Consider the following 24546-nt stretch of genomic DNA (forward strand, 5'->3'; position numbering starts at 1 on the left):
TGTATCTCACACATATATTGATATTGTACATCTCAGTCATGAAAAACCCCACTGTCCCTCTATACTCCCTGAAGCATCCGCACCCAAAACAGTTTGGATAATACTCCGCGTGTATCTCTACACAGTATATTGATACTTGTCGATATCCAGGTCTCAGGAACCCCACTGTCCCTCATATACTCCCTGCAACCCCAAACCTTGGATATTTATTAACATGTATACTCACACAACTAGTTAATTTACACTAGTATATCTTGCCCATCAGTCATGAACTCCCACCCTATACCACTCTATTACTCCTGCACCCTCCAACAACCTGTTCGGGATAAATGAATCTGTATCTCACACATGATATTAATACTTGTACATCAGTCAAGAAACCCCATACTGTCCTCATATACTCCTGCACCCCCAACAACCTTTTGGATAATGATCTGTATCTCACACATATATTGATATTGTTACATCAGTCAGAACCCACTGCTCTCTCTAGATACTCCTGCACCCCAAACCTTACAAATGCATGGGGATAATACTCCATGCTATCTCACCACATCTATAATTCTGATGATTGTACTATCACATCAGGAACCCCACTGTCCCTCTCACAGCACCTATATTGACTCCTGCACACCCCAAACTTCTTATGGCTAGACAATAAACCCTCTCGATATCATACCACAAACATATATTAATAACATTGTACCATCAAGTCCTACATAGACAACCCCACTCGTCCTTCTACTACTCACTGCACGCCCCCAAAAACCTTGGGATAATAACGTACTCTGTTATCTTTCACCACCTACTTATACTATATGACTACTGAGCTTACATCCTACGTGGCTCCTATGAAATCCCCTCCCATATAACACTACTCTCGGTCCACCTCAGCAATACTCCTGCACCCTCAACAAATCCTTGGGATAGTTGATCTGCATACTCTCACACATAATAAGGTAGAATACCTTCAGTTGAACTAATCACACATATTCTAAGTTCATGGTAACCGCACCTACTGTGTTCCCTCTTAATACTCACCTGCAACCTCACATAAAACCTCCCGTCCCATCAATATCCATTGTATCTCACCATCATGAACTTGATATATTAGCCGTCTTACAAATCGAGTCAGGTACAGTACTCACTGTACCCCTCTATACTCCTGCACCCCCAAAACCTGGGATAAATGATCTTATAGCATCTCACAGCACATATCATATTCGATATTGTACATCACAGTACATAGGAACCCCCACTGTCCCTCCTATCAACTCCTCGCAACCCCCAAACCTTCTTGGATATATAATCTGTATCTCACACATATATTGACTATTGTAACAACTACCAGTCAGAAACCGACCACTTACGTGATCCTTCTATACTCCTGCACCCCCCAAAACCTCATAGCGCCACGACGATAACATTACTCGATCTGTATCTTCATCATATAATTCGATACTTCTGTATCACTAAGCGATCAGAACACCCGAACCCTGAGTTCCCTCTCTATACTCCTGCACCCCCAAACCTTGGATAAATTGATCTGTATCTTGTCACACATTATAGCTGATATCGTTACATCCATCTACCTGAACTACACACTCTAGTGCCCCTGCCACCCCCGATACCGATGACTATAGATCATTAATCGCACACACCCTTAAATCGATATGTTGAGTAACATCATCAGAAGAACTAGCCTGAGATCCTCTATGAACTCTCCCTTACCAACCTCCACAACATATACCTTGGACTATCGCAGGTTCGACATCATACGTATCTCTCACGCAAGTCTGTTATCACTGATATCCGTACTTCATAGAACCAATTGTCAAACTATCACTCCCCACCCACATAATGATCTGTATCTCACACATATATGATATGTACATCAGTCGAACCCCACTGTCCCTCTATACTCCTGCACCCCAAACCTTGATAATGATCTGTACTCACACATATATTGATAATTGTAACATCAGTCAGAAACCCCACTGTCCTCTCTATACTCCTGCACCCCCAACCTTTGGATAATGTCTTATTACACATATATGATATTGTACATCAGTCCTCACTTCCTCTATACTCCTGCACCCCAAACCTGGATAATGATCTGTATCTCAACATATATTGATATTGTCATCAGTCAGGACCCCACTGTCCTCTTACTCCTGCACTCCCAAACCTGGATAATGATCTGTATCTCACACATATATTGATATTGTACATCAGTGCAGGAACCCCCCAACTGTCCCCTCTATACTCCTGCACCCCAAACCTTGGGATAATGATCTGTATCTCACACATATATTGATTATTGTACATCAGTCATGAACCCCACTGTCCCTCTATACTCCTGCACCCCCAAACCTTGGGGATAATGATCTGTATCTCACACATATATTGATATTGTACATCAGTCAGGAACCCCACTGTCCCTCTATACTCCTGCACCCCCAAACCTTCGGATAATGATCTGTATCTCACACATATATTGATATTGTACATCAGTCAGGAACCCCACTGTCCTTCTATACTCCTGCACCCCCAAACCTTGGGATAATGATCTGTATCTCACACATATATTGATATTGTACATCAGTTAGGAACCCCACTGTTCCCTCTATACTCCTGCACCCCCAAACCTTGGGATAATGATCTGTATCTCACACATATATTGATATTGTACATCAGTCATGAACCCCACTGTCCCTCTATGCTCCTGCACCCCCAAACCTTGGGATAATGATCTGTATCTCACACATATATTGATATTGTACATCAGTCAGGAACCCCACTGTCCCTCTATACTCCTGCACCCCAAACCTTGGGATAATGATCTGTATCTCACACATATATTGATATTGTACATCAGTCAAGAACCCCACTGCCCCCTCTATACTCCTGCACCCCCAAACCTTGGGATATGATCTGTATATTACACATATATTGATATTGTACATCAGTCAGAAACTTCACTGTCCCCTCTATACTCCTGCACCCCCAAACCTTGGGATAATGATCTGTATCTCACACATATATTGATATTGTACATCAGTCATGAACCCCACTGTCCCTCTATACTCCTGCACCCCCAAACCTTGGGATAATGATCTGTATCTCACACATATATTGATATTGTACATCAGTCAGGAACCCCACTGTCCCCTCTATACTCCTGCACCCCCAAACCTTGGGATAATGATCTGTATCTCACACATATATTGATATTGTACATCAGTCATGAACCCCACTGTCCCTCTATACTCCTGCACCCCCAAACCTTGGGGATAATGATCTGTATCTCACACATATATTGATATTGTACATCAGTCAGGAACCCCACTGTCCCTCTATACTCCTGCACCCCCAAACCTTTGTGATAATGATCTGTTTCTCACACATATATTGATATTGTACATCAGTCAGGAACCCCACTGTCCCCTCTATACTCCTGCACCCCCAAACCTTGGGATAATAATCTGTATCTCACACATATATTGATATTGTACATCAGTCAGGAACCCCACTGTCCCTCTATACTCCTGCACCCCCAAACCTTGGGATAATGATCTGTATCTCACACATATATTGATATTGTACATCAGTCATAAACCCCACTGTCCTTCTATACTCCTGCACCCCCAAACCTTGGGATAATGATCTGTATCTCACACATATATTGATATTGTACATCAGTCAGGAACCCCACTGTCCCCTCTATACTCCTGCACCCCCAAACCTTGGGATAATGATCTGTATCTCACACATATATTGATATTGTACATCAGTCATGAACCCCACTGTCCTTCTATGCTCCTGCACCCCCAAACCTTGGGATAATAATCTGTATCTCACACATATATTGATATTGTACATCAGTCAGGAACCCCACTGTCCCTCTATACTCCTGCACCCCCAAACCTTGGGATAATGATCTGTATCTCACACATATATTGATATTGTACATCAGTCAGGAACCCCACTGTCCCTCTATACTCCTGCACCCCCAAACCTCAGGATAATGATCTGTATCTCACACATATATTGATATTGTACATCAGTCAGAAACTTGACTGTCCCCTCTATACTCCTGCACCCCCAACCTTGGGATAATGATCTGTATCTCACACATATATTGATATTGTACATCAGTCAGGAACCCCACTGTCCCTCTATACTCCTGCACCCCCAAACCTTGGGATAATGATCTGTATCTCACACATATATTGATATTGCACATCAGTCAGGAACCCCACTGTCCCTCTATACTCCTGCACCCCCAAACCTTGGGATAATGATCTGTATCTCACACATATATTGATATTGCACATCAGTCAGGAACCCCACTGTCCCTCTATAATCCTGCACCCCAAACCTTGGGATAATGATCTGTATCTCACACAAATATTGATATTGTACATCAGTCAGGAACCCCACTGTCCCTCGATATACCTGCACCCCCAAACCTTGGGATAATGATCTGTATCTCACACATATATTGATATTGTACACCAGTCAGGAACCCCACTGTCCCTCTATACTCCTGCACCCCCAAACCTTGGGATAATGATCTGTATCTCACACATATATTGATATTGTACATCAGTCAGGAACCCCGCTGTCCCTCTGTACTCCTGTACCCCCAAACCTTGGGATAATAATCTGTATCTCACACATATATTGATATTGTACATCAGTCAGGAACCCCACTGTCCCCTCTATACTCCTGCACCCCCAAACCTTGGGATAATGATCTGTATCTCACACATATATTGATATGTTTATACTCAGTCGTGGGATAATGCCACTCATTACTGATCCGTTTGGGAGCTATGAATAGGAAGGTTATTTGTAGGATAGTAGTCGCCCTGTCTGGGTGTGGGTGTAACTCCCTATAAAACATTCACCTCCCAAACTCTAAATACAGAAGTGGCACAACCTGTCGGTTTTGGCTCTGAGACAACTGGGGCCCAATTTCCCAAGAGGGAAGAGAGAAAGTGGAATATAATATATATATAGAGAGAGAGAGAGAGAGAAAGAGAGTCTGACCAGCAGCGCACTCACCCCTAGAAAAAGAAAAAAATGTGACATATTGATAAAGGACTTTGTGTAGGACTGAACCATTGGCTTAAAGTTGAATGAAGTCCCATGAGAGCTCCGTGTTCATTATGCTGATATTTATATATTTATTTACTGTAGCAACAATGGGAAAAGAACAGAGATGGCAACAACATTCCAGTCCATCCCTATTATCTGAGTCTCCCAAATCAAACAGGGCCACACGCTAAACACGGCCCTGTATGTGATGGGGCCACAAGTGCCTGGTATTATGTACTTGTTTATTTCACTGTATTTTAGTATTTAATATCACATTCTAGCAGCGAATCAGAATCCAGCACCCTGTAGCTCCTGATTGGCTCCCACAATTGCACCAGTACGTTTCAAAAGCAGCAAGATATAGGGTGTAGCTGAACTATGTACGTGGCCCCTGTTACAGATTGGGTGCCATAATTTGCTGATCCAGCCCTGGTATTTGTTAGGGAACCTGTTGGGGTGCTGACTTTAATTTGCCTCCATATTGTGCATCACATTCCGGTTACAACTTAGTGGGCGCATGCAGCGATGCTGAATTCTGGGGGTGCATCGTAGGTGAATAACATGTGTATCATGCCCAGTGCCTATAGCTGAGGCTTTAAAGCTGAATTATTGCTTTAACATCAGGTGACCAATATTGGGGATCCTGGGACATTAGCACCTGAAAGAGAAGGACCCCCCTGAAATCCTTTGCTGGAGTATTAATAAAACAATTCCTTATAACCCGCTGCATTAGGCTCTTGGGGCATATTCTGCAATGTGGAAGGTTTCTGGGCAGCCAGATATGGACCCACATACCCCCAGACCCCCTCCTTCTCTCATGGCCTGTGCACCCCCTCTCCTCAAGTTATCTCCCCTTCCTTTGTGTCCCCCACTATCCCTTCCCTCTTTCATTGCTGTGTCCCCCACTATCCCATCGCTCCCTATTCTGTTCTCTCCATGCCCTGACTCTAATACCCCCTCTTGCATTATTAGTGCCCTGATTTGTTGGGGTTCATCTGTTTTTTACTTACATAAATATGGAGTCAGCTGCCCCCTCTCACTGAAATGAAATCACCCAGTCCCTGGAGCATCACACAGTGTCAGACCTGCCGGCTAAACCATATTCCTATGAATAGGGGTGCATGGCTCACTGCTCCAGTCCTCAGGTCAGTAAATAAAGTTCTGCAATGGAAGGACAAATGGAAAGAACCAGAACCTCTTGATGTGGGAACTGAAAATGCAGCTCAATGACACTTCTATTTCATGTTATTGTGCCGGCTGGCTACTTACCCCCCACAAAGTGTGAACCCCCGAGCCCTTCACTAACACTGGCACCCTGGCCAATGCTCCCCCTCTTCCACATATAGAGTCACCCCAATAAACATTATCAACAACAAACAGGGGCAGAACAATGACAGTGGCCCAATGACCCAACAGCAGTGAGTGTAACTTACCCCTGAGCATTTGGGGCATTATAAGTAATAATAATTATACCCGGCACATAAGGACAGGGAGGCAACAGGGAGTGGGCCCAGAAGACTGGCCTAGATCCCCCCTAATTTGGGCTCATTAGTCACAGTGTATAGAAGAACCTTCAAGTAAATCCCTATGTCCAAGTGCCACCCCCGTTGTAAGGTCTCAGCCGGCAGTTGGCAGTTGGTGGGTAAATTAGGGGCAGCAATTTCCTGCACTTCTGTTACAGTATAAAGTGGGGGACCAACCTCAATCTAACCCAGGTCACCCTGCTGCACCCACGTGTAACTAGTGTCACCTCCTTGTTACTTCCTTATTAATAACTTATTAAGTGTCAGCTGTGTGGCAACTCTATGTGCAATCAGCACCGGCTCCACCCGGGGAGCTCGTTATTATTATTATTATGTAAATTTATTCTTTGTCTTCCGTCCTGTATGGGTTGTGCCCAGTAATTATACAGGAACGGGCTACAAAGCACATTCATCTTATTTATGTTGGTGCCACTGAATTGTGGGTAATGGGGCCAGGGAGCAGATTCCACTGACAAAATTAGAAGTAAAACAAAATCTCCTTCACAAAATTGTGGTTAAAATGTCTGTACAGCGCCCCCACGTGAGAGCTGAGTATAAGATACTGTATTTAGTGCAGAATGGAAGGGGTTAATCTCTTCTAATGATAATGTATTGGGTGCAGTATGCAAGGGGTTAATCTCTCTCAATGATACTGTATTTAGTGCAGAAAGGAAGGAGTTCATCTCTCCCAATGATACTGTATTTAGTGCAGAATTTAAGGGGTTAATCACTCCCAATGATACCGTATTTAGTGCAGAATGGAAGGAGTTAATCTCTCCCAATGATACTGTATTTAGTGCAGAATGGAAGGGGTTAATCTCTCCCAATGATACTGTATTTAGTGCAGAAAGGAAGGAGTTAATCTCTTCCAATGATACTGTATTTAGTGCAGAAAGGAAGGAGTTAATCTCTTCCAATGATACTGTTTTGGGGGCACAATGTAAAGTGTATTGGGTGACAAATAAAGGAGAAAATGAAATCCACTGATATTGTGCAGAAGAGAAGGGGTTAATCATTGGCCACACCCTTGCCAGTCGCAGGTCCCGCCCCAGTTCAGGTATAAATATGAGCAGGTGAGAGACCTGAGAGGCTTGTGTTGCAGCGACATGTCCCGAGCTATTGGTTCCCTCCTCCTGGGCATCGCCCTGTGCTGTGCGGGTGTCTGGACCCTGGAGTCTCCAGGTAAGTGGGGGGGGTCATGTATTTTAGGGTGAACGGGGGGAGCTGACAGGAGGGGCAAATGGTGAGGAGCAGGATCAGCAATAAGATCTCCCCAGAACTGTCCCTTTATTCTGCTCAGTTAGTTGTTTGGTACAAGAGCCCCCTCGGTGCCCCCCTGGCAGCACATTAATGACACTCACCTGCCCCCCCAATTCTATAACATCATGTTCTTTTATACCGGACAGGGGGGCCCACAAGCGCCTTATTTGGCCCCAGTGCATTTGACTTTACCTGCCCCCCCCCACTATGAGTTTGGGGTAATTTCCAGATGTGAGGGGCACATTGAAGGGACACCCCCTGGTCACACTCTGCTGCTGGGGGACCAGCCCATTATATGACACAGCTTGATAATTGAAATAGAAATTAAATAGAAACAGAAATTAAATATAAATATAAATCATATAGAAATAGAAATGAAATAGAAATGTAAATGAAATAGAAATAAATTTAAATTAAATGTAAATTAAATATAAATGAAATATAATTTAAATATAAATGTAAATTAAATAGAAACAGAAATTAAATATAAATATAAAATAGAAATGAAACAGAAATTAAATATAAATTAAATATAAATGTAAATGAAATAGAAATTAATTCTAAATTAAATATAAATGTAAATTAAATATAAATTAAATATAAATGTAAATTAAATAGAAACAGAAATTAAATATAAATACAAATTAAATAGAAATGAAATAGAAATGAAATAGAAATGTAAATGAAATAGATATGAAATAGAAATGAAATATAAATGTAAATTCAATATAAATTAAATATAAATTAAATATAAATGTAAATTAAATAGAAATGAAATATAAATGTAAATTAAATATAAATGTAAATTAAATAGAAACAGAAATTAAATATAAATATAAATTAAATAGAAATGAAATAGAAATGTAAATGAAACAGAAATGAAATCTAAATTAAATATAAATGTAAATGAAATATAAATGAAATAGAAATGAAATCGAAATTAAATATAAATGTAAATTAAATATAATTTAAATATAAATTAAATATAAATGTAAATTAAATAGAAACAGAAATTAAATAGAAATATAAATTAAATAGAAATATAAATTAAATATAAATGTAAATGAAATAGAAATGAAATGTAAATGAAATAGAAATGTAAATTAAATATAAATTAAATATAAATGTAAATGAAATAGAAACAGAAATTAAATATAAATAGAAATTAAATAGAAATTAAATAGAAATGTAAATGAAATAGAAATGAAATGTAAATTAAATAGAAATGTAAATTAAATATAAATTAAATATAAATGTAAATGAAATAGAAACAGAAATTAAATATAAATAGAAATTAAATAGAAATTAAATAGAAATGTAAATGAAATAGAAACAGAAATTAAATAGATACAGAAATTAAAAAGAAATGTAAATGAAATAGAAATATTTGGTATATTCAGTGCCATTACTCCTGCAGTTCTTGTTGCCCAGTAAATCCGTTTCAGTCCAGAGGTACAAATGCCCCTTTGTTTCTCTTACAGCGAAATATCATGACGTTTGCCCCAAGTTTGAACCTCGGACCTGTAAATTGCCCCAACCACGGCGTTGCCTCGGCGACAAGGACTGCGCAAAGAGAGGCCAGAAATGCTGCTGCTCCGAATGTGGCTGGAAATGCGTCAAACCAGAGAAAGGTAAGTTGGGGACAACACATACCTCCCAACTGTCCCGTTTTTAGAGGGACAGTCCCTCTATTGACAGCTCAACCCGCAGTCCCTCGTTTGTACTGGAAAGTCCAGTTTTTCTCTGCACTGAATAGCCAGAAAAAGAAACAAAGTTTCTAACTTAATTGGCTTTTGGCAGAGAGTCCAGAACAGCCACGGCTGCAGATAAGATAGTTTTGTAAGAATTTGTAGATAAGCAAATAATTACAAATAATTGTAACAATATAAGATAACAGGTCCCTTGGGAGAAGTCACTCAGAAACTCACCACCACTTAGCTGTTCCTCTGTAGTGCCGGGTGCTCAGTCCGCAGTGTCCCCACTGCCAACAGTAATATACGAACAGGAGGACGGCACTCTGCTAAAAAGCAGGTTTTTATTGTAGAGAACTGCAAGGATACATAAACCTTACGCGTTTCGGGAACACCTTCCCTTAATCATAGGCATACAAAATGGATCGAACACATGCATTATATACTATAGATGTCTAGCGACCTCTGTTGGTTATCAGAGTTCTTACAGCTAAAAAATATTTACATATATTTTTTCTTATACTTTATTATGTTTTGTAAATCAATAAAATCAATCACACTCTGTTAAAATATGTAAAACCAAAAAGGGGGGAAGGGGATTGTCTAGCCTTGGAAGTTGCATATAGTTGTCAATTAGAGCTGAAGTGTAGCAATATAATAATAACATAAATCCTTACTATAGGATTTATCCAGAAGCAAATCAACTTCTATATAGTTTACTTTGGATCTTATTATTTTGATTTTTTCTATATGCTATATTTATATTTGAATGTGCTGAAAGATATATATATATATATATATGTAAATTGGTGTATGCACACTCCTTTTTTCCTTTTTCTCCCCTTGACATCCCCACATGAGTGTGCATACACCAATTTACATATATATATATATATCTTTCAGCACATTCAAATATAAATATAGCATATAGAAAAAATCAAAATAATAAGATCCAAAGTAAACTATATAGAAGTTGATTTGCTTCTGGATAAATCCTATAGTAAGGATTTATGTTATTATTATATTGCTACACTTCAGCTCTAATTGACAACTATATGCAACTTCCAAGGCTAGACAATCCCCTTCCCCCCTTTTTGGTTTTACATATTTTAACAGAGTGTGATTGATTTTATTGATTTACAAAACATAATAAAGTATAAGAAAAAATATATGTAAATATTTTTTAGCTGTAAGAACTCTGATAACCAACAGAGGTCGCTAGACATCTATAGTATATAATGCATGTGTTCGATCCATTTTGTATGCCTATGATTAAGGGAAGGTGTTCCCGAAACGCGGAAGGTTTATGTATCCTTGCAGTTCTCTACAATAAAAACCTGCTTTTTACCGGAGTGCCGTCCTCCTGTTCGTATATTACCTTGGGAGAAGTCAGACTCACAGCTTAAAGGGCAATTCTCCTTCATTAGCAAAACTGTAATAACTGAAAAAACCACAGAAATATGTTCAGACTTTCATAACCTGCCAAATTTTGTAAAATGAACATGGTAATTAAGGGGTGTGGCCACAAAACTGGTTTTGGTCAAATAATTCACTGCACTTCACACGACAACTTTTTGTCCCTCTTTTTATTTCCAAAATGTTGGGAGGTGTGTCACTATTGCATCTCTGGGGGGCAGAAGAGAAGATGGCGCCCCCCAGCTTTTGAGCACAGACATTTCCCACCTCAGCTGCCCCCCCCCCTCAGCACAGACTCCTGGGAAATGGACAGTCGGTAAAATAGACATTTTTTTTGGACAATTTACACTTTTTGTTGTTTTTTTCTCTCTGTTTCATAAAAACACAGGATAACCCCCACTGTGCCCCCCCCCTATTTCTGTAAAATTTTATTTTATCAAATTATTATTTTTTTTATTTAGAGAAATGGAATAAAAGGTAATGTTTGGTATAAAGAGACTGAAGGGTTAATAATGTGTGTGTGAGATGTAAATGGTTAATGGGGGCGGCCCCTCCTTGTAACATTATTTCCTGCTGCAAATACCCCAGTCCTGCTGCCCCCCCCAGGCTGTAACAGACGTATATCTTGCCCCCCAAGACTTTAGGTAAAAGTAATAAATTGTAGGTCAAAGCCCCACCCAAATTCCAGTGAGCCCCGCCCCTTTATTGTTTCCCCAGTGATTGGCTGAAGCTGCAGGTGACACTTGGGGGCAGGACCACGTGAGCCTCCTGATATTTCTTGTTGGGGAGAATCCCGTGTATTTCCCACTGTATTGACTCATAGGGTGGGGGCCGGCCTGAAACTTGAGGGTTTGGGGGGAATTGGGAAAATATAGAGTCCCCGGCCCCTCCCCCAGGTGATGTCAGAGGTGGCAGTTGGTGATGTCAGAAGTGGCAGTTGGGGCATCACTAGGAGTTCCAGTCCCGTTGCTGCTACTAATGAGCTCCAACTCCCCAGGACTGAATGTATAACATTGACTTTCTCTTCCAGTGAAATCGGGGCGCTGCCCCCCAATAATGGCCAGCTGTGTGTTGCCCCTCCCAAAACCCCAGTGTCAGACAGACCGCGACTGCCCCCACCATGAGAAATGCTGCACCTTATGTGGGAAAGTCTGTTTGGATCCCGTGGAAGGTAAATGGACTCCTGCCCCCTCAGCTCTGGGGCCACAGGTCACATTTATAGGGGTTGCAGGGAGTTGCAGTTGGTCTGTAGCAAATAATTAGATGCAGCCGGGAGTTATGGGAAGCACCATGGCAACTTCTACATAGAGTTCACTGAGCTGTGATATCAGTAAAACTGGAATTAGAGGGGCCCCTGGGGGTGGGGGGGTTACACAAATAACACGTATAGCCTACAACTCCCAGAATCCTCTCACAGACCTCCCCTCTATTTCTATAGATCTGCTGCCTTAGACCAGGGGGGGAGGGTTAGTAGTAGAATATGACGAGGAGGTTGTTACTAATCACATTATTCTCACAACTCCCCGTATTGTCTGTGCAGAGGCCCCGGAAGTGTGTCCGGCCAGCGACCCAAGGAAACTGCAATGTCCGTCCGTCTTCTGTACCAGGAATGAGGACTGTCTGGCGCCCCAAAAATGCTGCCAGTCTGGGGACAAACAGAAATGTATGGACCTCTGATTGGCAGTTGCCTTTTAACCCTTTCACTACCCGGCCTACTGAATAACGCCTGGACTCTAATGTAACCACATGGGCTGGGACCAATAGGAACTCCCTGTTCTGCTGCACAGGGAAAGTGACTGAGGACTCCAGAAATACATAATAAATACATACTACATACATACATGCATATATACATACATACTACATACATAAATACATACTTACATATTACATGCATTGCATATATACATACATAATACTTAAATACAACATACATACATACTTCATACATACTATATACATTCCCTGCTTTATAATGACCCTTCCCAGGTCCATTCAGTAAGTAATACTATGGGCTGGGATGTTGCACCCGTATGGACGTGAAATAAAACTTTTTGCTTGAGACCCGTCTTGTTAGTCATTACCATGATCAAAGCCCCAGGGCCAAGTGGAATACTCCCAACCTCTCACTTCTCCATGACCCAGAGCAGTGCAACTAATCCTCTCCAACTCCCTATGGAGCGTGGATAGTGTTCCATAAATTTTACAAAGGGTAAGTCGGTCAAGTTATTTGGGGGCATTAACTGGGACCAGTTACACAGAGACACAACATGCTGGTTTAGCAATGAATTCCATACAACCCATTGATATCTCTCTCCTTGGAAACCCAAACAAATGTGAGGGAAGAGTAGTACAAAATAACATCCCCAAATCACCAACATTGAAGCCCAGAAATGTCTCTTTCTAGGGGGGCCATCTGGCCAGGAACAATAATGATTGATCCCAATGTTATTAATAGGGCAGAAAGAAAGAAATATAGGAAGGTTGGGATTTTGTTTTCTCAGAAGAGGTGGCACCTCTACCTCTCTCACAATCTCCCTACCAAGTTCTCTGTTGCTTAATAATAATAATAATAAAAATAATTTAGAATAAATAAAAATAAAAGAAAGAAAAAAAGAAGATGCCCAAGGTCAGTTGAAGTCAGAGCTACAATGTGACATTCTGAGAGCAGTTCCATTGATGTGGTTGTTGGGTGATGTGACCATGGAAACGTCTATAGAAATTCTCCCGTTTCTTGTTCAGGGTCTGACTCTCGGTGAGTTCACAATCCACTCAGATCCACTCAAATAAATTTGTATTATTTTTCAATACAAGTGTCTCGAGTAACTGAATTTCCCGCCAGTTGTGGTGGAGATAATGTGGGCGGGCTCAAGATCACAGATGTCACCCACCCATACTGATGACCCGAGGGATGAACATGAGAGAAGGTCTTGGTCAAAGGGACACATACCCTTGACTTTCCTCCTCTCATGGTTTATGGAGGATCAGGTGATGTGCAGCTGCCTGACCTGAGAGGAGACCACCACTCAAGGTAACAGAATTTTGTCGTAACCAGGTGTCCAGTATAAAAGTGTCTATACATGGGGACTAGAGGTGGAAATGTTTGTTCTCTCAAACAAGACCAGAATATTGTTTGGGCAAATGGCCAGCCTGACTATGGGACAGATGGACCTGAGGGATAATCTATGGGAGAACATCCATGAGCTCTGATCTACTGCTGTTCCCAGTTCCACTACTTGTTTCTTATAACATCTATACGATCTCTACTAACCAATCCCATAAGGTTACCCCAGTAAAGTCCAGGACTTGAGGGGAACACTGAGTTGAGGATGGGGAATAAAGTCACTATGGGATAACCCATGGGGGGGGGTAAGACTCTTCCTAGAGCCTCCAGCCAAAAAGGGAAGGAATCTGTATATGTGGGACCTTCTCCTGGTCACCTATAGAGGTGAGGGATGAGAGACATGAAACACTGGCCTACTTGCTTATTGGGGGTAATCACATGGGAAATGATTAAATGAAGCACAAAACACATTCATCATAGGAATCCGCGTCCTACAAACAAACTATATCAATAATATCAGGAGTCAGATTTGCTCATGTGAAGAAAGAAGTAAATAAAGAGAATATGGTGATTGGTGGGAAAGAATTTACACTTGTTATACAGGAGAAAGTGAAGACTGGGGGGAGGAAGAAGAAATAAAGGTTGAGATGTGGGTTTTGTCTGTTTGCAGATTTAATAAGAATGAGGGGAAATGTTTTATTGCAGGTGAATACGGGTATGGGACTAGCAACCATGCATTGATTTGAATAAGAGACTGGAATATGAATAGGAGAGGCCTGATCAGTAATAAAAAGTAACAAGAATATATTTGTAGCCTTACAGAGTATTTGTTTTTTAGAAGGGAGTCAGCGATGCCCATTTGTAAGCTGCAAAGGGTCAGAGGAAAAAGGCAAATAACTATAAAAAAAATAAATAGTAAAAGTTACCTTTAAGGGAAAATACCCCTTTAACTCTACTAGGATGATTTAATATTTAATTCATATAAACATGAAATAAACCCAATAGGCTGGTTTTGCCTCCAATAAGGATTAATTATATCTTAGTTGGGATCAAGTACAAGCGACTGTTTTATTATTACACAGAAAAAGGAAATCAGTTTTAAAGATTTGGATTATTTGATTATAATGGAGTCTATGGGAGACGGCCGTCCTGTAATTCAGAACTTTCTGGATAATGGGTTTCAGCATAATGGATTCCATACCTGTGTAACCAAGATGGCACCTGTGCCATTAAACTGCACCCGACTCAGTTATCCAAGCTGCCCCCTCCATTACCTGAGTATCAATACAGGGCATTGTTGCCCCTTGAGGAATACAGAAGTGATGGCTATGGGGGTATTAGACAAAAACAAAACTCTTATTTGTTTCCTAAAATGATAGTTTCTGTTCATAATGTCCAGCCGGCTGAGTTGTATCGACTGTAACTGTGAGTGATACGAGTGGATAGTTACACACTGATACTTTACACTCACTTGTAACTCACTTGTAACTCATCTGTTTTGCTTCATTCACTTGGTAAGATAGTGAGAGCTATGGGGATAAGTGAGCATGTGCAACGATTACTCCTCATTAAGGGAAGAGTCAGTTATAAGGGAAACACTTACCTGCACAACATTCCAGTCCTGTTGCTCATTAAACACTGGACACTTTATTGTTTGACCATTGATTCCTGCACTTCCATTGTTTTCTTCCCTTTTATTGCTGCAGCCTCACAGCATCCCGGGGTAGAGCCTATTACTGCTGCTCCTGCCAGCGCAATGTTTTGCTCTCATTTACTCCAAGTTCGATTGTTCCGTCTGTAATTGCTGTCATTAAGTATCAGGTACTTACTCAGTCTTCTGACCCCATCACACTAAGGTATCATCATGGCAATCTCTTATACATTTGTTGTAAAAAGAAAAATACAAGTATGTGATAGGGACCTTAGATTGTAAGCTCACTGGGGCAGGGAGTGATTGGAATGTGATAGGGACATTCGATTTTAAGCTCACTGGGGCAGGCTTTGATGTGAATGTGATAGGGACCTTAGATTGTAAACTCACTGGGACAGGGACTGATGGGAATGTGATAGGGACCTTAGATTGTAAGCTCACTGGGGCAGGGACTGATGGGAATGTGATAGGGACCTTAGATTGTAAGCTCACTGGGGCAGGGACTGATGGGAATGTGATAGGGACCTTAGATTGTAAGCTCACTGGGGCAGGCTTTGATGTGAATGTGATAGGGACCTTAGATTGTAAACTCACTGGGACAGGGACTGATGGGAATGTGATAGGGACCTTAGATTGTAAGCTCACTGGGGCAGGGACTGATGGGAATGTGATAGGGACCTTAGATTGTAAGCTCACTGGGACAGGGACTGATGGGAATGTGATATGGACCTTAGATTGTAAGCTCACTGGTGGGACTGATGGGAATGTTATAGGGACCTTAGATTGTAAGCTCACTGGGGCAGGCTTTGATGTGAATGTGATAGGGACCTTAGATTGTAAACTCACTGGGGCAGGGACTGATGGGAATGTGATAGGGACCTTAGATTGTAAGCTCACTGGGACAGGGACTGATGGGAATGTGATAGGGACCTTAGATTGTAAACTCACTGGGGCAGGGACTGATGGGAATGTGATAGGGACCTTAGATTGTAAACTCACTGGGACAGGGACTGATGGGAATGTGATAGGGACCTTAGATTGTAAACTCACTGGGGCAGGGACTGATGGGAATGTGATAGGGACCTTAGATTGTAAGCTCACTGGGGCAGGGACTAATGGGAATGTGATAGTGACTGAGAAAGGATAAAACATGAAGAAAGAGTAAAAGAGAGACCCAAATATTTGTGGGGTGCACCTGGAGGGGGACAGTCGGGGTATATGCAGTTCCCCCGTGTTTCAGAGTTTATGGAGAGAATTGACATAGGGATCTGATTGTAACTGGCAGGTTCTGTAGGGTAAAGTAGAAGAGGGGGATGGTGATCAGTAGGAATTTCAAATGAATTGTGTTTAATTCCTTTACGGTTACTCTGGGCTACAACTGCTCCATGTGATCCAGAATTGAAGGAAAAGAAACTCCAGCAGAATAAATGCGAAAAAAACTTTAATTCCGAGTGGTGGCAAGTTTTGGTTGTATAAAAACAAGTTGTACTGCCAAACAGAGTCTCAATGTAGGTTGACAATCCACATAGGGGCTACTAAATGGCCAATCACAGCCCTTATTTGGCTCCCCAAGAACATTTTCATGCTTGTGTTGCTCCCCAACTCCTTTTACTTCTAAACGTTCTAAAGGTTGGGGGTCTCTGCTTTATCAAGTCAATACAGGACCATTAACAAGTGCACCTATTTAAGGCTCATGTGAACTTTGACCTCTACAACTCAATGTAGTCTGGGTAATCCATTTAAAGGGGAATACACTCCTTACATATTCAAAAGCATTAGTGTCTATAGAGGTTTTATTACAGCCTGTCCATAACGATAAAGACAATGTATATTATACAAACACATTAATTAGTAACAGAAACTGTGCTCAAACAATCATAGTGGCACCAATGATGAAAAAAAAAAAACAATTCACAAATAGAAGATGAAAATAAACATCCATTTTTTGCCCGTATTTGTCCATTTTTGTGTGAGTCCAAGGTATTTGTGAATCTAAGTGTCCAATTAGCTAAAGGAGGTGAATAAAAGTCTCACTATGGACAAGTCACTGAGTCCCAACGCCTGGTCCTGTTATTGATGCCAAAACTGCACATAAGTGTCTGTCCCAGGTAAACAGAACCCGTTTTGTTTTTTGTTTTTATTGTTTTTTCATCATTGGTGCCACTATCATTGTTTGAGCATGGTTTCTGTTACACATTAATGTGTTTGTATAATATACATTGTCTTTATCGTTATGGACAGGCTGTAATAAAACCTCTATACACACTAATGCTTTTGAATATGTAAGGAGTGTATTCCCCTTTAAATGGATTACCCAGACTACATTGAACATACCTCCCCGTTTAGACCACACCCCCTAATTACCAAGTTCATTTTACAAAATTTCACAAGTTAGAAAAGTTTGAACATATTTCTGTGGGTTTTTTTCAGTTATTACAGTTTTGCTAATGAAGCTGAATTTGCCCTTTAAGCTGTGAGTCTGACTTCTCCCAAGGGACCTGTTATCTTATATTGTTACAATTACTTATTTGCTTATCTAGACACAATTTAATTATTACTAATTAATCTTATCTTCTGTTGTATATATATATATATAGAAATGCTCTGGGTGTCCGCATTCGTCTTCAGGTAGAGTAGAGATGCACAATCAATATTCATAATATACTTTTATATATATATATCTATAATACACAAAAGCCATGAATATCCTGTAAATTATATCCTTATAAACGGTGAGTAGTGATGTCATCAGTTATAAACGGTGAGTTCTGATGTCATTTCTGTCACATGACTCACTGAAATTTGTGTATTATAATAAATAAAGTACCCCCAGTTGTAAAATATAAGGATATTAGAAGTTACCTCGGAGTTCCATGACCTGTATAACTCTGCCTTCAGCCTCGTACTTTTATATGGTCATGAAACTCCTCTGTAACTAATAATATCCTTATATTTTACAAGAGGGGCTACTTTATTCACTATATATATAGATATATTTCTATGAGACTGGAGCACTCATGTATACAAAGAGCAGCTGCCTGGGAGCAAACTTATATAAACCCCACCTGAGGAAGGCTCCAGTACAGAAGCCAAAACATCGAAATAAATAGAATTTCTTTTTTGCACCTTTAAGAAGCCCTGGGAGTTCGTTTTTTGTACAGTATTTGGTATATATATATATAATAACAAACAAGGGAAAGTTGTGCTCACCACTAATTATAAAACCATTAGGCGGGGGTGCAATGAGGGTGTGACCACAAAATACATATAGACAAATACAAGATTCCTCTGCACTCAACCCATTATCAATATATTTAAGACATTTTGTGCTACTGCTACTGAAAAATGCCTTACCCTTTAAACAACACAGGGATTGTTTGTCCATATATTGCAATATATTTAATAATAAACTCATCCCATATCTGGCCAGTCCTACACTCAATTTTATCTGATTCATTAAGAATTCTATTCTATTCATTATACATTTTACACAGGGACTAAGTTTTACCTGCAACTTACTTGCTGCTTTCAAAGTAAAACTCCCAAACTTGTAAAATGTATAATGAAGCAATAGAATTCTTAATGAATCAGATAAAATTGAGTGTAGGACTGGCCAGATATGGGATGAGTTTATTATTAAATATATTGCAATATATGGACAAACAATCCCTGTTTTGTTTAAAGGGTAAGGCATTTTTCAGTAGCAGTAGCACAAAATGTCTCTGTCTTAAATATATTGATAATGGGTTGAGTGCAGAGGACTCTTGTATTTGTCTATATGTATATATATATATGTATCATCCAGATTTCTGTTATACTGTTTTCAAGCAACCAAGTAAATGTTCATTATTTCACGGGTCGGTGGCTAGTTGTAATAGCCAGAAAAAGGACTCGGTTTACAAGAGTGTTGAGTGTTGGGCGGGATCCGATTCCAGATGGACGGTCCAGGTTTTGCCCAACACCTGAGAGAGGAACACGTGTTCTCTCCTTAAGTAGAGAAGGGATTGTGTCTCTGAATCCTGGGGAAAGAGCAGGCAGTGCAGGCCTGTGTGAGAGTCAGACTCATGTGAGTAAATGCTGGGCCACAAATACTGTTCTCTGTTAGGTGCTGGATGTTAGATCCTCACCTCGTTAGTTAGGAGATAATTGTTTAATAAGTGCCGGACAGGCAAGGTTTTATTTTCATTTTTGTTTGTTTTGATTCATGTCTTCCTGCCAACCAGACAAATAAAACTGATTGTGCCAGTTGCACATTACCGGCCAGTTTTGTGCTGTTTTGTGTTGTTTTGTGTTGTTTTGTGTGGACTCCAATACTGCTGTGCCCCCGTCTACCCCCCCCAGGAGACAACGACCCCGTGACCTCAAACGGTTACAATATATATATATATATACACACACAGTAGTCATGGATCAGCACAATCGTTGTAGAAGTGAATAAAGTGTTTTATCCTTGAGAAAGGTCCCCAGGTGGGACTGAAATGTTGGATAATAATGATGTGTTACCAATAAAACACTTTATTCTCTTCTACAACAACTGTATATATATATATATATAAGTCCTGCCGTGTGTCTAATAGTGTGAGTATATACTGTATATATATATATATATATATAAGTCCTGCTGTGTGTCTAATAGTGTGAGTATATACTGTATATATATATATATAAGTCCTGCTGTGTGTCTAATAGTGTGAGTATATACTGTATATATATATATATAAGTCCTACTGTGTGTCTAATAGTGTGAGTATATACTGTATATATATATATATATATAAGTCCTGCTGTGTGTCTAATAGTGTGAGTATATACTGTATATATATATATATATATAAGTCCTGCCGTGTGTCTCATTACCTGGCAGTACCCGTGTCAGTTTGGGAAGTCACATAACAAACCTGTATTTATTTCTATTATTATAATTGAAACACCAGCAAAAACAGTGTAAACAACCCCCACCCCCAGGAGGATCCCTCTCATCACCTTTAATTACTGCCTCCAGTCGACACCACCCCAACTTATTGAAAGGTGAGCCCCGATTTCTCATCATCAGTAATGACTAAATCAGACGCCACCAGATCCGGTCTCTGCGAGATCCACTCAGTCGCCTCCAGAACATGAATGAACCCAGTGATGCCTGAACCCCAAACCTCAACCACATCCCCCCATATCCAATGGGAATTTACACAGCTACTACTGATATTAGGGGGGCACAATTGTTCCATTACAATATAGTGAGCAGGGGTGTCCCCCAAATGCTGGTGCCTCTCATTTCTTGTGGGACAAATGAGATTCAATGTTGATAAATGTAAAGTCCTGCACCTGGGATGTAACAATATCCACTTATACCCTTAATGGGACTGCACTAGGCAAATCCATAATGGAGACGGAGCTTGGAGTCCTTGTAGATAATAAACTTGTCTGTAGCAAGTAATGCCAGTCAGCAGCATCAAGGGCAAATAAGGTCTTGACTTGTATTAAATGGGGCAGAGAGTCACGGGAGGAGGGGGTCCCACTGTATAGAGCACTGGTAAGGCCCCATCTAGAATATGCCCTACAGTTTTGTCTCCATCACTCAAACAGGACATTATTGTATTAGAGAGGGGACAGAGAAGGGCAACTAAGCTGGTAAAGGGAAAATCTTAGCTATGAGGAAAGACTGGCCAAATTGGGGATGTTCACTCTGGAGAAGAGGTGCTTAAGGGGTGATATGATAACTATGTATAAATATATAAGGGGATCATATAATAATCTCTCTGTTACTCTGTGTTACTATCAATTGACCTGCCCCAGTATCTGCAATGGAAAAGTAACGTCTCTGGGTGAGTAACCCTTTCCTGGCTATGCCATTATTTGTGCCCACACTGCCCTATTCTTGAATTGTAGGAGTCATGCGGTGAGTCGTGTATAGATAATGAAGTTAGGGGTTAATAAGGCCCTGTGTGCAGGATGGATGGGGTTAATTCATTTCTGGATCCAGGATGAAGGGAGGAATGAGGTTAATCAGTTTATGGGTGTAGGAGGGATGAGGTTAATGAGTTGTGGGGACAATTAGTTGGACACATTATAATTGGACATTTAGTAGCCGAGTCCCTGCCCCAGATGCCTCACTAATTCTCAGCCGCCGCCCCAGTTCAGGTATAAAAGTGGCAGAGACGGAACTGACACTTAACTCTCGCAGCGACATGTCCCGAGCTGGCAGTGCCCTCCTCCTGGGCATCACCCTGTGCTGTGTGGCTGCCTGGGCAAAGGAAAAGATAGGTGAGTAGGAGTTGGGGGGCAGTGGGGGGCAGAGAGCTGCCATACACACAGCAGCCTGGATATAACTGGGGGCGCTGTTGCACTTGTGTCTATAGAAAGGACTTGTCTCCAGTCACAGGTACAAAGTGGTAGTGCAGGTGAAACACAATAAACTGGGTATAAAGCTGAGCCCACCCTCACCCCCTGCTGGAAAACGAGCAATTCTGGGAAAATCCAATTGTGTGAGAGTCTGAAAGAGCGACTTATTGGGGTGCACATGGATCTGACCATGGGGAGCCCCCCACATAGAGACAGGTAGGTACAGATACAAATAGAGTTTTGCACCCCAAAGCTGCTGGGCTCTGTGTATGGTCAGTGTTAGAGAGCGCCCCCTGCCTGGGGGAGCCGGGAGTAAAGGGGAAACAAACTGCACCAAGAATATAAATGACAGGAGTTTGTTCCTCCCCAGAGGTACATGAAGTCTGCCCCGTATTTGACCCAGAGACCTGTAAAACGGGCAAACCTGGAGGCGCTCAGTGCCGCTCCGACAAGGAATGCCACAAACACCAGAAATGCTGCTGCGTCAAATGCGGGCGACAGTGTATTGAGACTGTGGAAGGTAAGTAGCACCTACATAGCCACCCACCCATCACCCACAGTGTAGCTTCCTATCAAGGGCCCAACTGAAACCCCTCCAACTTGCCTCACAGGGGGGAAATTCCATCCCAACTCCCAGGGGGGCTTAGCTTGGCATTAGGATCAAGCTGCCATTGGCTGTTGAAGAAGACTGGCGCTATTTGCCCTTTAAATGAACATTAGGGCACATAATTAGAACCACTCACAGTTCCCAGACGCCTCTTTATGGTTCAGGGGTGCAGGAGATTCCCAGACTGGGAGTGTTGTGTCCTATGCTCGTTCCAGTAATTCTCTTCCAACTGTCAGTTCTTTACAGGAGAGTCAGTGGCACATTGGGATCTTATTGGTCCTACACTGAAACTGCTAATCATACGGGGGGCCCCTGTACTCTCCTTCTCTATCAGTTGCACCCCCAAACTCACTGGCACTGCCTACACCTTCTGTGCCAAACAAATCAATCCTGTTAATGTTTTCTTGTTTAAAGGTGAACTAAACCCTTCAAGGCATCATCTGCAGTTTAAGTGACGGGGTATTTATATTAACGATAACTTCTGCTCACATCTGTATTGTCACAGTTGGATCGATGATTATTATGATTATTATTATATTAATATTATAATTAGTTGCTTCAATGACACCACTGCACCCCAATATGTCATGTAAATAAAGGGATCGATCACATGACTCGGTGCAACTGTGACTGCAGGGGGGGCATAAGATGATATGGGACCCACAATTTCCTTACTACACAACTACCCAACTGCAAGCACAAGCCCCCACTACCCTTTGCACGACCATTGTGCCTCTGTGTGGGGGGGTGCACTTCCCAAAATAAAGAAATAATTTTCTCTCCGTACAAGTGAAACAGGGCCGGTGCCCCCCCAAAGTGGCCAACTGCACCACAATGACTCACTCGGACACTTCATGCAAGAGCGACTTTGACTGCCCCCATCGTCAGAAGTGCTGCGATCAGTGCGGCAATGTCTGCCGGGAACCCATGAAAGGTAACGGCACCTACTGGGGGGCTGGGGAAAGGCAACATGATTTATTGGGGAGCAGGGGGGGGCAATACATTTTACTGGGGGGAGGGGAATGGCAACAGGATTTACTATGAGGCAGAGGAAAGACAATTTACTGGGGGACAAAGGAAAGGCAACAGAATATACTGGGGGGGCAAAGGATAGACAAGGGATACTGGGGGGAAGGGAAAAGGCACCAGAATATACTGGGGGGCAAAGGAAACACAAAATAAATTACTGGGGGCAGGAGAAAGTTATCAGGACTTATTGGGGAGCAGAGGAAAAGGAACATAAATTAGTGGGTGTCAGTGAATAACAATTACTATGGAGTTTCTATTGTCCTTGAGGGACGAGGTTATTTCTATTGCTCTTGTCCCCACAGAGAAACTGGGATTCTGCCCCACAACTGACCAGAAACAGGTGGAGTGTTCGGCGGTTCGTTGCAGAGCAAACACTGACTGCCCCCCCAACCAAAAGTGCTGCCAGTTTGAAGGGAAACAGACCTGTATGAACATCTGACCATTGGACTGAGGCTTTTCCTCCCAGTATGGGGCAAGGCAATGGGTCACCAATTGGCCAAGTCTTCCCCAGGGATGTCTAATAAGCACTGGCCCAGCCACAACAATAGGGGCCCCACACAGTGTATTTGGTTCTTGTAATTGGGGAGTTTCTCAATAAATATGTTCTGAATCCTCTGTGTCTCCTGCGTGACTTAAAGGGAAACTATTCCACTAAGTGCACTCAAACTGTAATAATGGGACTTACATTTGTTTGACATGTGGGTTTGTTATTATTTCATAGTTTTAGGCTAATAATTAGGTTATTAGTGTACTCCCTCTAACTACAGCTGGGCATCCCCCATCCCTCACTGGAAGGGATGATGAGCAGGTTGAGAACTGAAATGGAAGTTGGTGGTAGAAGAAATCCCATGAGTTTAGAGGTC

General features: G+C 41.5%; 2 protein-coding genes across 2 annotated transcripts; both read left to right on the plus strand.

Moving 5' to 3' along the window:
- Positions 1–7661: 7661 nt before the first annotated feature.
- Positions 7662–13055, plus strand: LOC108705299 (antileukoproteinase). The gene is made up of 4 exons (XM_018242128.2): positions 7662–7808; positions 9368–9517; positions 12024–12164; positions 12534–13055. Exons 1-4 carry the CDS (start codon positions 7733–7735, stop codon positions 12668–12670), a joined length of 504 nt encoding a protein of 167 aa, XP_018097617.2. The 5' UTR covers positions 7662–7732; the 3' UTR covers positions 12671–13055.
- Positions 13056–21864: 8809 nt separating this feature from the next.
- On the plus strand, positions 21865–24296 carry XB22169518.L (WAP four-disulfide core domain protein 8-like, whey acidic protein-like L homeolog). The gene is made up of 4 exons (XM_018242127.2): positions 21865–21969; positions 22418–22567; positions 23445–23588; positions 23986–24296. Exons 1-4 carry the CDS (start codon positions 21894–21896, stop codon positions 24120–24122), a joined length of 507 nt encoding a protein of 168 aa, XP_018097616.1. The 5' UTR covers positions 21865–21893; the 3' UTR covers positions 24123–24296.
- Positions 24297–24546: the final 250 nt, after the last annotated feature.

This window comes from Xenopus laevis, chromosome 5L (assembly GCF_017654675.1).
Source record: "Xenopus laevis strain J_2021 chromosome 5L, Xenopus_laevis_v10.1, whole genome shotgun sequence".
In the NCBI taxonomy this organism is placed as follows: domain Eukaryota; kingdom Metazoa; phylum Chordata; class Amphibia; order Anura; family Pipidae; genus Xenopus; species Xenopus laevis.